Here is a 13,305-nt window from a genome sequence, read left to right on the forward strand (position 1 = left end):
CTACAAATAATTGTAGTATCTTGTTTTACATATTCTTTATGAGATTCAAATACAGTGACCGGCACGGAAAAGTGCCCACCTCGAAATTTTTTGATTTTCGCTCAATATTTTTTTCTTTATCCAACTAAATACACTGCAAATATTTTTTGTATCTCGTTTTATATGGTCTTTATGAGATTCACCTATGAGCTAGCGACAATAAACATATGTTAATTTTGAGAAAAAAATTATTAAAAACTAGTACCCAAAAAAGCAGTGACAAGAAAAAGTGCCCACTTTGAAATTTCGAGTTTTGCATAAACTTTTCCATTGAGGGCTAACCAATTTATTGCGTTTTAATATTTTTTAGGTTTGTTAGCCCCATTTCTGATATTAATACATGTATGATCACGTGTTTTATTCATGTTTGGTTGTAGATATACAATTTGTTAATATCAGGTTTTGGTATCTCATTAATTTGAGTGTTACAATAAATTACATTGCATAAAATATGTTTTATGACACTCATTTACATTAAAGTAATTCATTCAAAGCACGAAATCCACAAGGCAGCGGTCGGAAAAATCACAATGAAATTTTAAACGTGGGCGAATCGCCCTAGGGGAGACATGTGCAAAACAGATGCACGCATGGACACTAAGATCATTCGTGAAATCAAAAAAATCCAAAAGTTACTGTCAGAGAGGTCATGGAAACACTTCACTCATCAGTTTTCGAAAGAACTATCCGTCGTCGGCTTGTTGCATACGGGTTACAGAGCAGACTTGCTAGGAGGCTTCTTTATATGGACATGACCAATAAGGCCAAGCGTCTTAAGCTCGCTGAGGAACATGCTGCTATGCCTCTAGAGTACTGGAAAACGGTTCTGTGGTCTAACGAATCAAAATTTGAACTTTATAATCGAAGATGGCATGAACGTATACAGCGCAGATCGAAGGAGGCAATGCTGCAGGTTCGCCACATACAGGGCACAGTATGCCATGAAGGAGGCAATATGGTGGTCTGGTGTTGTTTTTCGTCCAGTGGAGTGGGGAGCCTTGGGAACATTAACGGTGTTAAAACTGCAGATTACAATATAAACATAAACATCCTGCAACAAAATCTGGAGATTTCACTGATCCTGACGGGCCTTGAAGAGAAGTTCGTTCTCCCGGCGGGGGCAAGTTTCACGCGGCCCGGCGGGGCCAAGTTCGACATACTGTCAAGAAGACGAAGTCTTTCTTCCCGTCTTGTCGGACAAAACTGTTGAAATGACCTCCTCAGAGCCCGGAGGTTAAGAATTTGTGGGCAATTCTCGATGCCAGGGTGGACAAAACTGATGTATCGAATAAAAACGACAATTTTGATGCTCTAATGCGCGCTTGAGAAGAATAAAATCTCCAAAAACTAAAAATCCTAGTAGAAAGCATGCCAAAGCGCCTTCAGCTGGTTCTAAAAGCTAAAAGAGAACACTAAAAAATATCAAAATGCATTTATTATTACTTATTTTTATGTATACTAATGAATAACTGAAGTGGGCACTTTTCCTTGTCACTGCTTTTTTGGTACAAGTTTTTAATAATTTTTTTCTCAAAATTAACATTTGTTTATTGTCGCTAGCTCATAGGTGAATCTCATAAAGAACATATAAAACGAGATACAAAAAATATTTGGAGTGTATTTAGTTGGATTAAGAAAAAGATATTGAGCGAAAATGAAAAAAAATCGAGGTGGGCACTTTTCCGTGCCGGTCACTGTATATATTGCGGAAAAATCCACATTTTTATTTCTAGAAAAAATTATAAAAGTTTGTATGTAGTGATAAGATAAAGTCCCCACTTTTCATTTCATTAGTATGCATAAAAATAAATGGTAATAAATGCATTTTAATATTCAATCTGTTCTCTTTTTACTTTTAGAACGTGCTGAAGACGCTTTGGCATGTTCTTCACTATGTACCATCGAGAATTGCCCACAAATTCTTAATGAGGCTTACTTTCGCGCTCTGAGGAGGCCATTTCAACAGTTTTGTCCGACAAGACGGGAAGAAAGACTTCGTTTCAACATGCTCCTGAGCGAACTTAAGACGCCTTATTGGCCTTGTTGATATAAGGGCGCCTCCTAGCAAATCTGCTCTGCAACCCGTATGCAACAAGCCGGCGACGGATAGTTCTTTCGGAAACTGATGGCTGAAGTGTTTTCAAGATCTCCCTGACCGTTACTTTCAGATTTTGTTCGACCTCATGGATGATCTTGAGGTCCATACGTGCATCTGTGCTTCGCTTGTCCCCATCTGCTAGGGCGATCCACCACCGATCCGTCCGTTTGAAATATGATTATCATTTTTTCTACTACTGCCTTGATGATTTCGTACTTTTTATGAGTTACGTTAATGTTGATAAGTACCAGAAAGACATATTTTATGCTATGGAACACTCAAATTAAGAAGATACTCATATCAATGAGATTAACAACTTGTATATTTAAAATAAAACATGAATTAAATACGTTATCATACTTGTATGGATGTCCGATTTGTCAGAAAGGGTGGTATCAAACCTATAAAATATTAAAACGCGTCAAAACGGTTAGCGATTAATGTTAAAGTTTATGAAAAACTCAAAATTTTGAAGTGGATACTTTAGCTTGTCAATATTGTTTTAAACACATTTTCTAGAAATAAACATGTGTTGTTTTTTTGCAATCCATAAGTAAATCACGTAATGAATATTTAAAAAAAGATACCAAAACTATTAGCAGTGTAGTGTGTTGATGAGGAAAAAAAATATTAATCGAAAAACAAACAAACAAGGGCACTTTTCAGTGCCGGTAACTTTTTTTATGTGGCACGATATCCCCTAGATATCGAAGGCCTCTCTCCGAAGAGAGTTTCGGTTACCGAAAGACGGTATATTATAGATAGGTGGTCAGCCTTTTTCGTAATACCTGAGGGGTGCCAGACTCGAGATTCGATCCCCACACCTGTGGCGTGGTGTTTCCTCGCGCTACCGCTGCGCCATGGGCACACCCCCAACTAAACTTCTTCTTCTTGGTGTAAACGACCTTGTTTGGTCATGCCTGCCCGTTAAGGGCTTACGAGACTTTTACCCACTATGTGTACGTGGATAGCCAGTCCTCTCTCGTACAGGACAGGGGAGGACCCGGTCTCGGTTGAGCTGTTGACAGGTGGTGAGAGCCTTGGTTACCTGTAGTGGTAACTGGTAACTGCATATTTTAAATTTTCAAGCTTCTGTTCTATTTTATGGGTAAGCTTCTTAATGCAAAACTAAGATTTGTTTAAAAGGGTAAATGAAGAAAAGAAAAAAAACCATTGCATCCAGTCGGATTAAGTTGCGCTTGAATAGCATTCACAACCATCGACATTTCATGCAAACAACCAGCACCTACTCATCGGCTTTCCCTTTTGTAGGATTTCTAGAATTGGATAAGATTTGCATCACTTTTGTGTCCCGCTTGCTGACTAGATCCTGGCAAAATATTAACTCCGAGAGGCTGGCCCACGTCTGCTGGTTTGACATCTTTTGGTACCGATTGATTTTAATGTGGCAAAAATGAGTCTCGGCATTGTTGGAAAATATTCTGCAAAAAACAGCAATAAAAAAAATTATTAATCGCACATTACGTGGCAATCCGATCTTACTCACTTCAGCATTGGTGAGCTTCCTCCGATGCAGAAGCTGCCCAAATGTTCGTATTTGTGAATTACGGACGCAGTTTTGGCGATGGAAATCAATTCAGCCTCCTCTAAGATGGACTGTTGGAGAAAATTGAGAGATCATCAGAATACGACCTCGATCGTTTCTACATTTTACGCAATGAAATACCGTTGTGTCGGTCACCGCCAAGGCATTCATTAATATGAACAAAACTAGTGGCATAGCAAACAGAAATACGGTGAAGAAAATGTATCGCCCGACGTGTTGGTTCGGTTGAATATCATCCGTCTCCACATTACCTGAAAATGGTGTTGAATGAAAAGCATTGTCATTGCATCCCAATTGGTTACATGTGATTTAAAATATTTTAACATACCCATAATCATCAATGAAACGCTCAGCAGAGCAGATGAAATGGTCAGCAGATTGTTCGAATCTTCGTCCGTGTCTGCTAACTCAATCGTATCCACCGAGAAGTTTCTATTCTCCGTCAAATTCAACGAAACATTACGTGCTAAAGGTTCTGCAACGGATACGTTTGAACCCATCGGGGAACACAATATGTTAAAACCCAATGCAAAAGCAACGATCAGCACGAAGTAAAGGGCCAAAAACTTTAGGATGTTCTTCGCGACCGTCTTAAACATGACCAACGATATGGACCACGAAAGTATCGAGAGTGTTCCCAACAGCGCAGTCCATTGGGTCGCTCGCCAGAGAATGATAAACGCCGGTATCCATCGATAACGTAGGCAGCTGGGAAATGCCACCGGAGCGCAAAGAAGGATGAAGTTGAAACAGACATGGCACACTGTTTGCAACGATTTGCGGAATTTTACCATCTTCCTGTTGCCAACCAGAATGAGGACATCGTGAAAGAAAATACAAACGAACAGTACGAACAAGAAAGCGTTGACCATGCACTGGAATGAGCCAAAGTCAAATGCCATGGTTAAGATGGAGCCGGCGTAGAAACAGGAGCAAACCAATAAGTTTACCAACAGAAGCCATCGTAGCTTGCTGAATTTTGCCAACAGGATCGTGAGCACCACGGGATGCCGAAGTAGATGTTTCATGTTGGCCATCTTCCCCAATTCAATTACACAACGCATTTCATCATTCTCCGAAGCGTGCACATTGCTGGTACCGGTTACTTTGTGGATTGGTGGAACAAAATTCTTCACATCAACGTTTATCTCGTACTGCCTGTCGCCGATGATGACCTGTTCACACGTCACACAGCTATCCAGGTGATCTTCCAGCGTTGTTGGATCCATCTCGGCAATCGGAAGCTCATCGAACTTGTTCACTACACCGACGTAGGCGCCACTCTTCAACAACATTTTCTGGACGTTGCTGAGATTGTACCTTACAGCGTAGTGTAGAGCAGTGTTGCCGATGACGTCCGCGCGATCGAGTTCCATCAGTCGATTCTTCAGAATAGCCTTTACGCAACGATAGTGAGCACATTCATCACTGTCTTCAGTAATAAGAGGAATGATCGAATGCAGCAAGTCTCCACTTTGAGGAGTGGGTTCTGTGTCCACCGTAAGCAGTGATATGATGCGATCGTTTCCATAGATGGAACACTTCTCCACCAGCTTACTGCGATACTGTGCAACGTCGTGAACATTCTCCTTCATCAGCTCTGTGATCGTCTTCTCATATCCTTTCTTAGCGCAGATCAAAAGAAATTCTCTCACTATCTGACATTTAAAATTGCCATAGATAGCAGTCGCTTGTCGATAGTTGCCCAGAAATTTATCCTCCTCTCCACCGAACAGCCAGCTACGCAGCTGACCAACGGTCACGGGCTCCGCGCCATAATCGGGGCAGCCGCCCGGGGGTAACTGACTCTCGCCAAATGTTTTCACCATCCTTTCCCGACCATAGTCCCCTCGGGCGTAGAACGTTACCTTGTCGCGGCAATGAGCAATCAGTTGATTTCGTTGAGCCGGTTCTAAGCTTGATAAACTTCTACACGCGATAGGCGGTATGTTATCTTTGTTAGTCATGTTAATATCGGCACCATGTGCCAGCAAATGTTTGATGCATTCAAAATGCGATTCGAAATTGGTCTTGTTGATTCTGCGAAATACTATGAACAGTGCCGTATCGTGCTGATGGTCTTGATCGATGTAGATTTTCGTTGAGCCATGCTCTAGCAATGCCGCGACGTTAGATGGATCCCCGCTCTGAGCCACGAGATGGATGGGAAACTCTTCAGTTTCTGGATTCATCTGTAAATGGGCAAGAGATTTGATCCACAAACGTTGTTCATACATTATCGCACATTATGAAATACATTAAGCATAATTGTTGTTCGTCAACTGTTACGAAAATTATTCCTCTTAAAAAAGATGAATAATCACAAAGAGTTAAACCAATGTTCAGACTTTCAATTCAATTGTGCCATTTTTTTTCACTGCTTCGCTAGCTAATAATGTGATTCTGCTTCTTGGCGTAACGACCTAGTTGGTCATGCCTGCCCGTTAAGGGCTTACTAAACTTTTTCTCTATGTGTACGTGGATAGTCACCCGGTTGACAGAAATTTAAATTTTTGCTGCTATCATGTAGTTCCAGCAAGAGTTCCAGCAATCTGCCATGTAAAAACTTGCTATAACTTCATGACAACTGCAAAAATTTTGAATTTTTGTCAACCGCGCAGTCGTCTCGTACAGGGGAGGATCCGATCTCGGTGGGGATTCGAACCCACGCCGTCGAGGTGGTGAGCCTCGGCGCTTATGGGCCGATTTTCTAACCAGTTTGGCAATCGCGGACCGCACAATGTGCTTATTTCACCAATTTCAACCAAACTGATAATTAATCGGTACGTACCTCGTTCACTTTGGCCCCTCGGCTGATGAGTGATTTAATTTCTTTTCCCGCTCCAGGGGATTTGCAAGCATTCTCGAATCTGGAATAGTAGGATCCATCTTCCCGATGATTGACGTCTATGTTCTCACCCCGTTCCAATGCGTTTAAGTCAAATTCTTCAGCCCTTTCAACCATCGTACCGACACTCGTACTATCTAGTTTTTTTTGCTTCTTTAGTGCCTAAAATCGATAAACGTGATTTGTCACTTTAAAAGTATAAAATTCATAACTGCTTTATCTATCCAACACTGATTCCGAAAGAAGCAAACCGTACCAATGCAATGCTCCAAATTCGTTCCCTACAAAGTGTAGTTCCTTCCTCCAGCAACTTTCACTAACCAAACCAACTGCTTCAAGGCTTCAACTGAACTGAAATTTAATTTCACTCATTGCTTCTACCGAACTATCGCATTGAAGGTTTTTTTTCTGGCCAGCATTATTCATGTATTTGATTATGATGTATGTAACAAAGCAAATAACTGATTCACTACTGTATATTATAATTGTTGCTAAAAATGGCAAAGGGAACTTTTTCTACGTGGTTTATTTACCTCATCTACCATTTCAGGTTTTTCGTTTATTTGCGAATTTTTATTTTGCAACACGTGAATCATTAATTGTTCTATGAATCTGAAACCGTCATGCCCGCATTCGTCACTATGAGCGCACAAATAATTTAATTTTCCCATTTTTTGAGCAGCGCATGTTACTTTAGATGCAATAATACTACTTAGAATTTAAAAGTTTTGACCAAATGTATCAGAATCCTGTTTTTCAGAAATGTTTCGAAGATTGTCTGTGTGATTCATGATAAAAAAGTAATTAATAATAATATTTACATCCTTTGTGATGCGCTAAAATTCCTTTTTCTTTCAAATGAGTCAAGTTCTCAGAGCAAAATGGGCCAAAAGTTATGTCCTTAAGAAAGAGGTTTGAATCCGTTTTATTCCTTTTTTCATCGTGAACATTTCGGACGATATTTTCAACATATGGCAGAAAATTTTATACATAATTTGTATCCCCAACACCTGGTCAGATCACAATTACAGGGTTATTATTAACATTATCGCAATGTTGTTGCTCTTCTAACCGAATCTCACTGTACATAGTTCAACTGATGATACGGTAATTAACAAATGTGACGTACTAGGAAAAACAAAATCCAGTTTAATAAGCGAGTCTTCTAGTTCTATGATTGATATTGTTTTTGTTTTAATTATGGATAATAGATAAGCTATCATCATCGCCTTTATTGCATGCTCAGCGAATGATAACAGATGTGTTAAATTGCAGACTTAAAGCGCGTACAACATTGAAGGAACCATTGTGCAAAATACGCCACTGCGAAAACTGTGATCAAACGCTGGCAAATATTTAAAAAAGGGGGAAATATCTCTAAAACAGAATAACAGAAAAATATAGGAAATTGTTGTGATGAAGATGCCACCGCGTGGCGTACGAAACTGGTTAAAAATGTGATTATAAAACGGAAATCATATCCTCTAATTATTTCAACCTCGCATCCACTCATCGCCTTGATACTTTTCAACTAATGCATTCTGTTGTTTTCTATACGGTGACCTGTACAGCTAAGATTAAAAGTGAACTAATTAATTCTAACCCCCAAAACGAGTTAGCTTTGTCTATGCTTACAGCTTCACAAAAAAGAACGCACAAAGTAGTCGCGATCCATAACTACTTGTGCTCATTGTTTGATGAATGCCTCCTGGGGGACTTGATTCTGTTTTTGCAGTTCGCGAAACGCAAACTCGGCCCGCTCGTAGTCCCAGTTCGTTTCCTGCAGACAGCGTCTGCTCCACTCGAGGTTCATGCCGGTCGTGACCGCTAGCGCCTGCACCATCTGCAGCTTAGTATTGTCGTCCGGCGCCGTCGTTGGTAACACAGCAGGGCCCGCAACATTTGCCGGTACCGCCGCCGCCGCCGTTGCCCCCGGTGGAGTTGGCACCGCCGGCCGTGGCCCTTTGAAACATTTCTCGTCCTGTACTGACAGCGTGTTGTTGATGTGCAGCATATCGTTGCGGATACAGAATCCACCACCGGCCGGTACGATCACCATCGTACGGTGGAAGGATCGCATCGGCTCATTCTGACCGGCAGGTTTACGCTCCTTAAACACACCCGTCACGGTCAGTAGTAGCATTTGGGGCTGCAAAAAGGTACAAAAAGTAAAGACACACGCGCGCGTACAGAGGTGATAAATGGTAGGTTTCCAAACATAACCACAAACTCCCAGTCGTTCTAGGATTGGAATAATTACCGTGAAAAAGGTTAAATCCACCGCGAAGGAATGTACATCGTGCCTGGTTGGCGGAAGTTCCGAAAGGTACGATACCACTTGCAAGCGGCTCTGCTTTAGCAACCGACACCGAGTGTCCAGGTCAGTTTTGTGCTTGATGTTACGATTCGCAGACACGTAGGCACCCAATCTGAAACAAAACAATTAAAAACAAACCGTTCAGTTAACCTCATTTAACCTAGTCTCAGTAATCCTTGTCTAGTGAGATGCCTACTTTTGCTGATTGTTTTGATGGTACGTGTTGACTGTGAGCGAAAACAATGCATGCTCGTGGTAGGCTTCCAGCAGAGGTTGCCTGTTGTCGGAATCGTACAGCGCATAGTACTGCTCCAGGAACTGGCGCACCAGATCGGTGCTGGCAGGGTTGGCCAGGAAGGATGCTTTGGCCTGCGGTTGCTTTTGATCATCCTCCGGGATGTCGAAGCTGATCGGTGGCGGCAGATCGATATTATCCTGAGCGAAAAAGAAAGGTATTTAAAGTATCGGCAATGCGGATGAGCGCACCAAGGAGCATGTGCTTACCAGCTTGATGACCTTCGGGAACCGTTTACGCACTTCACTATAAATAGATACAGTACAAAGGTAACGTTATGCTTTCCTATCTTACAAATCTTCCCCCTTCCTGTAATGACGGCGTGTCTTTCGGTTCGACCGGATACACATACGCCACAAAAGAAGAGGGATCAAGATTTTTTACGAAAGCAAATGTGCCAGGAAGACGTTATAACTTCTCAATGAGAGGGGAAGTTTAGGCAAGGTAGAACGGTCGAAATTACTGCAACAAATTAAAACACGTGGTGAACGCACACGTGCAACTCCTGAATAGGTTGAGTTCCGAACTCCTGCAGATTTAGGATTCAGATTCGATTGAAGTCACACACGAGAGCAGCTGTTTCCACCTCCGCGCACTATGCCGACGCCTGTTTACGCGTTTGTGGTTGCATTTGTTTTGCCGATGTTGGAAGGTGACCATAGAGGCGGAAACAATTTATTTTGGTAGATAACTATCTACCACACAGCAACTTGTACGGACGCGAGAACGTCGTAAGGCTTGTGTAAGGCTTGATTAAGCGAACTGAAAGGCATTCAACTGCTATAAATAAACACATTTTCGACTCGGATTATGGTTAAGGCAGAAACAAGAAAAGAAACGTTCGTGGTGGCAAAGAGTTAATGGGTTGTTCGATCAAAAAACGTATTAGAATCGATCCAAAACCAGCAACAGCGTCCTAATATTTGTCTTGTCTTGTCACGATGACTCTGAACAAATCATCTATTCTCATTCATATCGGCGCTGCGTAGCAGAAAGGCTTATGTGGTTCTTCGTTTGAGAGCCTTCGGCGCAGGATGGAGCCTAGGATCGGTGTCATCCTTTTATGTGGCTTTTCGTTGCTGTTTTCTCCCATTATCTGATATGACGTGCAGAACATTGCCTTCCCTTAGGGGAGTAGTAATGACGCTTGATTTTCATCAAGCCACGTTCCCTTTCAGGCGTGGAAGCATCCGGCATTCGGAGCTCAACGATTCAGGTTTCTTAAACCTTTACACCACAGCTGTTGAATCAATTCCACAATATTCATCCGATAATTTATCGAAATTCGTCGGTCAAACGTTTCACTCGTCCATCACGTCTGTGTCGGGACGAAATGCTGGCGTTGGATCTTGGCTGAGGTCTTTCGAAAGACGGTTTTATTATGTGTATACTCGCAGCGCTCACCACGTTTCATCATCTCTACTTGTCTCATGCTACTGTAGCATCGTTGCTACAGATTTGTCTGATTCGAAATTCGATGCAAAGCACTTCCAGCATGCTATATACCTCAACACAAACCGTACGACGTACCTTTTAATGAGCAACATAAGCGGAACCGGGTGACCTATTGTTTACGAATCCCTACTGCACCTACCAAAATCGGACTCACCAGTGTGTTATATTCGGGAAGGAGGTTTCCAAATAGCTGCAATCGTGTGCACTTTAGGGAATGCTCCGGTATTTAAATTTTGATAGTCAAATAAAGTTTAAATTCGATGTGAATAGAATGAAAAATAGTGCATAAAGTAGTCGCTTTCAAGCGTCGGCTACTGAATTGCACTAAATATGCCAAGATTATTTTCTTCCACTTTTCAACCCTAGAGGAGCCAAAGATTAGTCCCCAATATTAAGGCTCTCAACTACGACTCCGTCTCATCACTCCTCCACCGGTTGGTATTGTTGGGGCGTTTTTCCCTTTCGAAACGCAAGTATCGCCTGCGCGGTGCTCTGCAACGTGCACCGTGGGATGATGACGCCACGAATTACCGACCCAGGCACCTTACTTCATATCGAACGAACGCCGTCCACCAAACGATGATGATGATGATGCCGAAGCTTATGCCCGCAGCACATCCATGGGACGCGATATCTGCCAAGTACAAGACCAGATATCATTCAAGTGATCCCAGTAGGGGTAAAATACCTGACGTAGAGTGTTTGATCCTCGTAGCGTTGCCGTAGTGGGTTGTCCTCCAAGTTGAGTTCCCGCAGCTTTAGCGCCTTCAAGCTGTCCAGTGTGTTGATGTACGGAATCTGCGCGGAAGGGAAGGGAACAAAGTTGTATATACGGTGCTTTTGGTCAACATTTTCACACTCTCTGGACTCACCTTATTCTTGGCGAGGTATAACACTTTCAGATTGGGAATTTTGTTTGCCATCGACCGCAGATGATCGAGCATGTACAATTTGTTATCGTTAAGGTTAAGCGCTTCCAGCTCGGGAATATGCTCGGAAATGATATCAACAGCAGCCAGGATGATTTGCGGGCGAGCCAAAGCGCAGAAGATATCGCTTAGATCCGGATCCGCGTGGAATTTCTCTAAGTTCAACGCTTTGGTAGCCGGATTGTATCGCTTCTGCATGGCCTGCTTCATGCGTTCCTTTAGCTGATCGTTTACCGGACTGTTGGGTTGGCTGTTGCGCACCACAAGTATCAAACGACGCCTATCGGGAGTTTCGATGGTGCGGTTAGCTTTCTGAATCAATTCGGCAATCTTGAAATCCTCCACGTAGAACAGGGCGGCCGATTCGATCACCCGCCAGTACAGCGGAATGAATACGTTCGGCTTTATAGCCTGTTGGATCGCGCGTAGTATGAATTCCTTGTCGTACTTGTGACCGTACGGTATCTTCACTTCATACCAAGTGGTGTTTGACTGGACCAGCCTTGGACGATTCATGTTTCCGGTTTGTCCGCCACGCGGTATCGGCGAGCCGCTGCGCCTTCTGATACCGTTCTTCCGGTTGTTGACAAAAGTGCGGAGATCACCGTCGTAGGTATCACCGGCCATCGCTTCGTCGTCATCGTTGATGTGCGCGCGAATTAGGCCTTCCGTTATGCGTCCTTTACCACGGTTCCCGTTGGACGGTTTGAAGCTGACCCTTCGCTTCACATCCGTCATATTTCTGTCGTTCCGATTCCTATCGTTATAATCATCACGTTCCGTGCGATCGTCATGGTGATCATATCTTTGTTTTCCTGAAAAGTAAGGCAATAGAAAAATAATCAACATTGTGTCCGTGCGGACTCAGAAGTTTCGTCATGCCACTTATCAAAATGGCGGCGCAAATGAGCGTGTACCTGCGTCATATTGCCGATCTCCTCCTTGATAGCGGCCACCACGGTTATCACGACCACGGAAATTGCCGTTGCGGATGTTTCTCGGCATGTTTGATTGCAAACGAACAGTAACGAAATAACACGCAGTGCGAAAAAGTGACTTTAAACCTCACTTAGCACAAAGAAAGAACACAACACGATTTTTCATGAATCTATGATATTTCATGGAACGTAGATGAATGACAGCGTCGGTTTGACAGTTGAAGACAGCCATGACCAAGGTGTGTAACAAGGAAGTGTGTTTTGGTGAACCAATGGAGAGATGAAAGGAAATGACGAGAAGTTGATTCCGTGTGGAAAATGTACTAAATATTATTTTTTGGAGAACATGGAAGCATCTGTGATGTAGAAATCAAATAAAATATCGATTTCAACTCCAGCTTTGTTATAGCAACCATGACGATAATGTATCTTTTTCATATACATCTTGATAGTGTCATCGGTAATAAAGGCATATAGAGCCGGAAGGTCTGTTCATAGCTATTTAGTGATCCGCCATTGTTTGTACAGTTCGAATATAAAATTTTTAAGATCTAAGTGCAATAAAATGTGTACTGAGTCAATCCACATCAACTTTGCAGTGTGTTATTTTACATGAGTTATTGTATACATTAAGATTTCAGTGGTCTAGTTTGATATCTTATACATTTTTTCTTTCAAGCTCAACTTTCCACTAGTTATAATTAAATTTTATGCTATCGATTTCAATGCTGGAAGCTGGCACATGCGTAATTTTGTTGGTCTTCTTACTTTTTGCTAAGTTAAAAAACGTTAAAATTTAAACAAATCCTGTGCTGTCAC

At 42.2% G+C, this 13,305-nt stretch overlaps 2 protein-coding genes across 2 annotated transcripts; both read right to left on the bottom strand.

The window, feature by feature from the left end:
• Window positions 1–3,383: 3,383 nt before the first annotated feature.
• Window positions 3,384–7,097, bottom strand: LOC131284656 (transient receptor potential cation channel protein painless-like). The gene is made up of 7 exons (XM_058313518.1): window positions 7,086–7,097; window positions 6,496–6,714; window positions 4,760–5,896; window positions 4,033–4,579; window positions 3,825–3,955; window positions 3,645–3,754; window positions 3,384–3,579 (listed from the first exon to the last, which is right to left on the bottom strand). Exons 1-7 carry the CDS (start codon window positions 7,095–7,097, stop codon window positions 3,384–3,386), a joined length of 2,352 nt encoding a protein of 783 aa, XP_058169501.1.
• A 977-nt stretch (window positions 7,098–8,074) lies between these two features.
• LOC131286220 (nuclear RNA export factor 1-like) lies at window positions 8,075–12,655 on the bottom strand. The gene is made up of 7 exons (XM_058315147.1): window positions 12,466–12,655; window positions 11,492–12,363; window positions 11,308–11,417; window positions 9,374–9,410; window positions 9,066–9,304; window positions 8,813–8,981; window positions 8,075–8,701 (listed from the first exon to the last, which is right to left on the bottom strand). The coding sequence occupies exons 1-7, from the start codon at window positions 12,551–12,553 to the stop codon at window positions 8,240–8,242; spliced, it is 1,977 nt and encodes a 658-aa protein (XP_058171130.1). The 5' UTR covers window positions 12,554–12,655; the 3' UTR covers window positions 8,075–8,239.
• Window positions 12,656–13,305: the final 650 nt, after the last annotated feature.

This window comes from Anopheles ziemanni, chromosome 3 (genome assembly GCF_943734765.1).
Source record: "Anopheles ziemanni chromosome 3, idAnoZiCoDA_A2_x.2, whole genome shotgun sequence".
In the NCBI taxonomy this organism is placed as follows: domain Eukaryota; kingdom Metazoa; phylum Arthropoda; class Insecta; order Diptera; family Culicidae; genus Anopheles; species Anopheles ziemanni.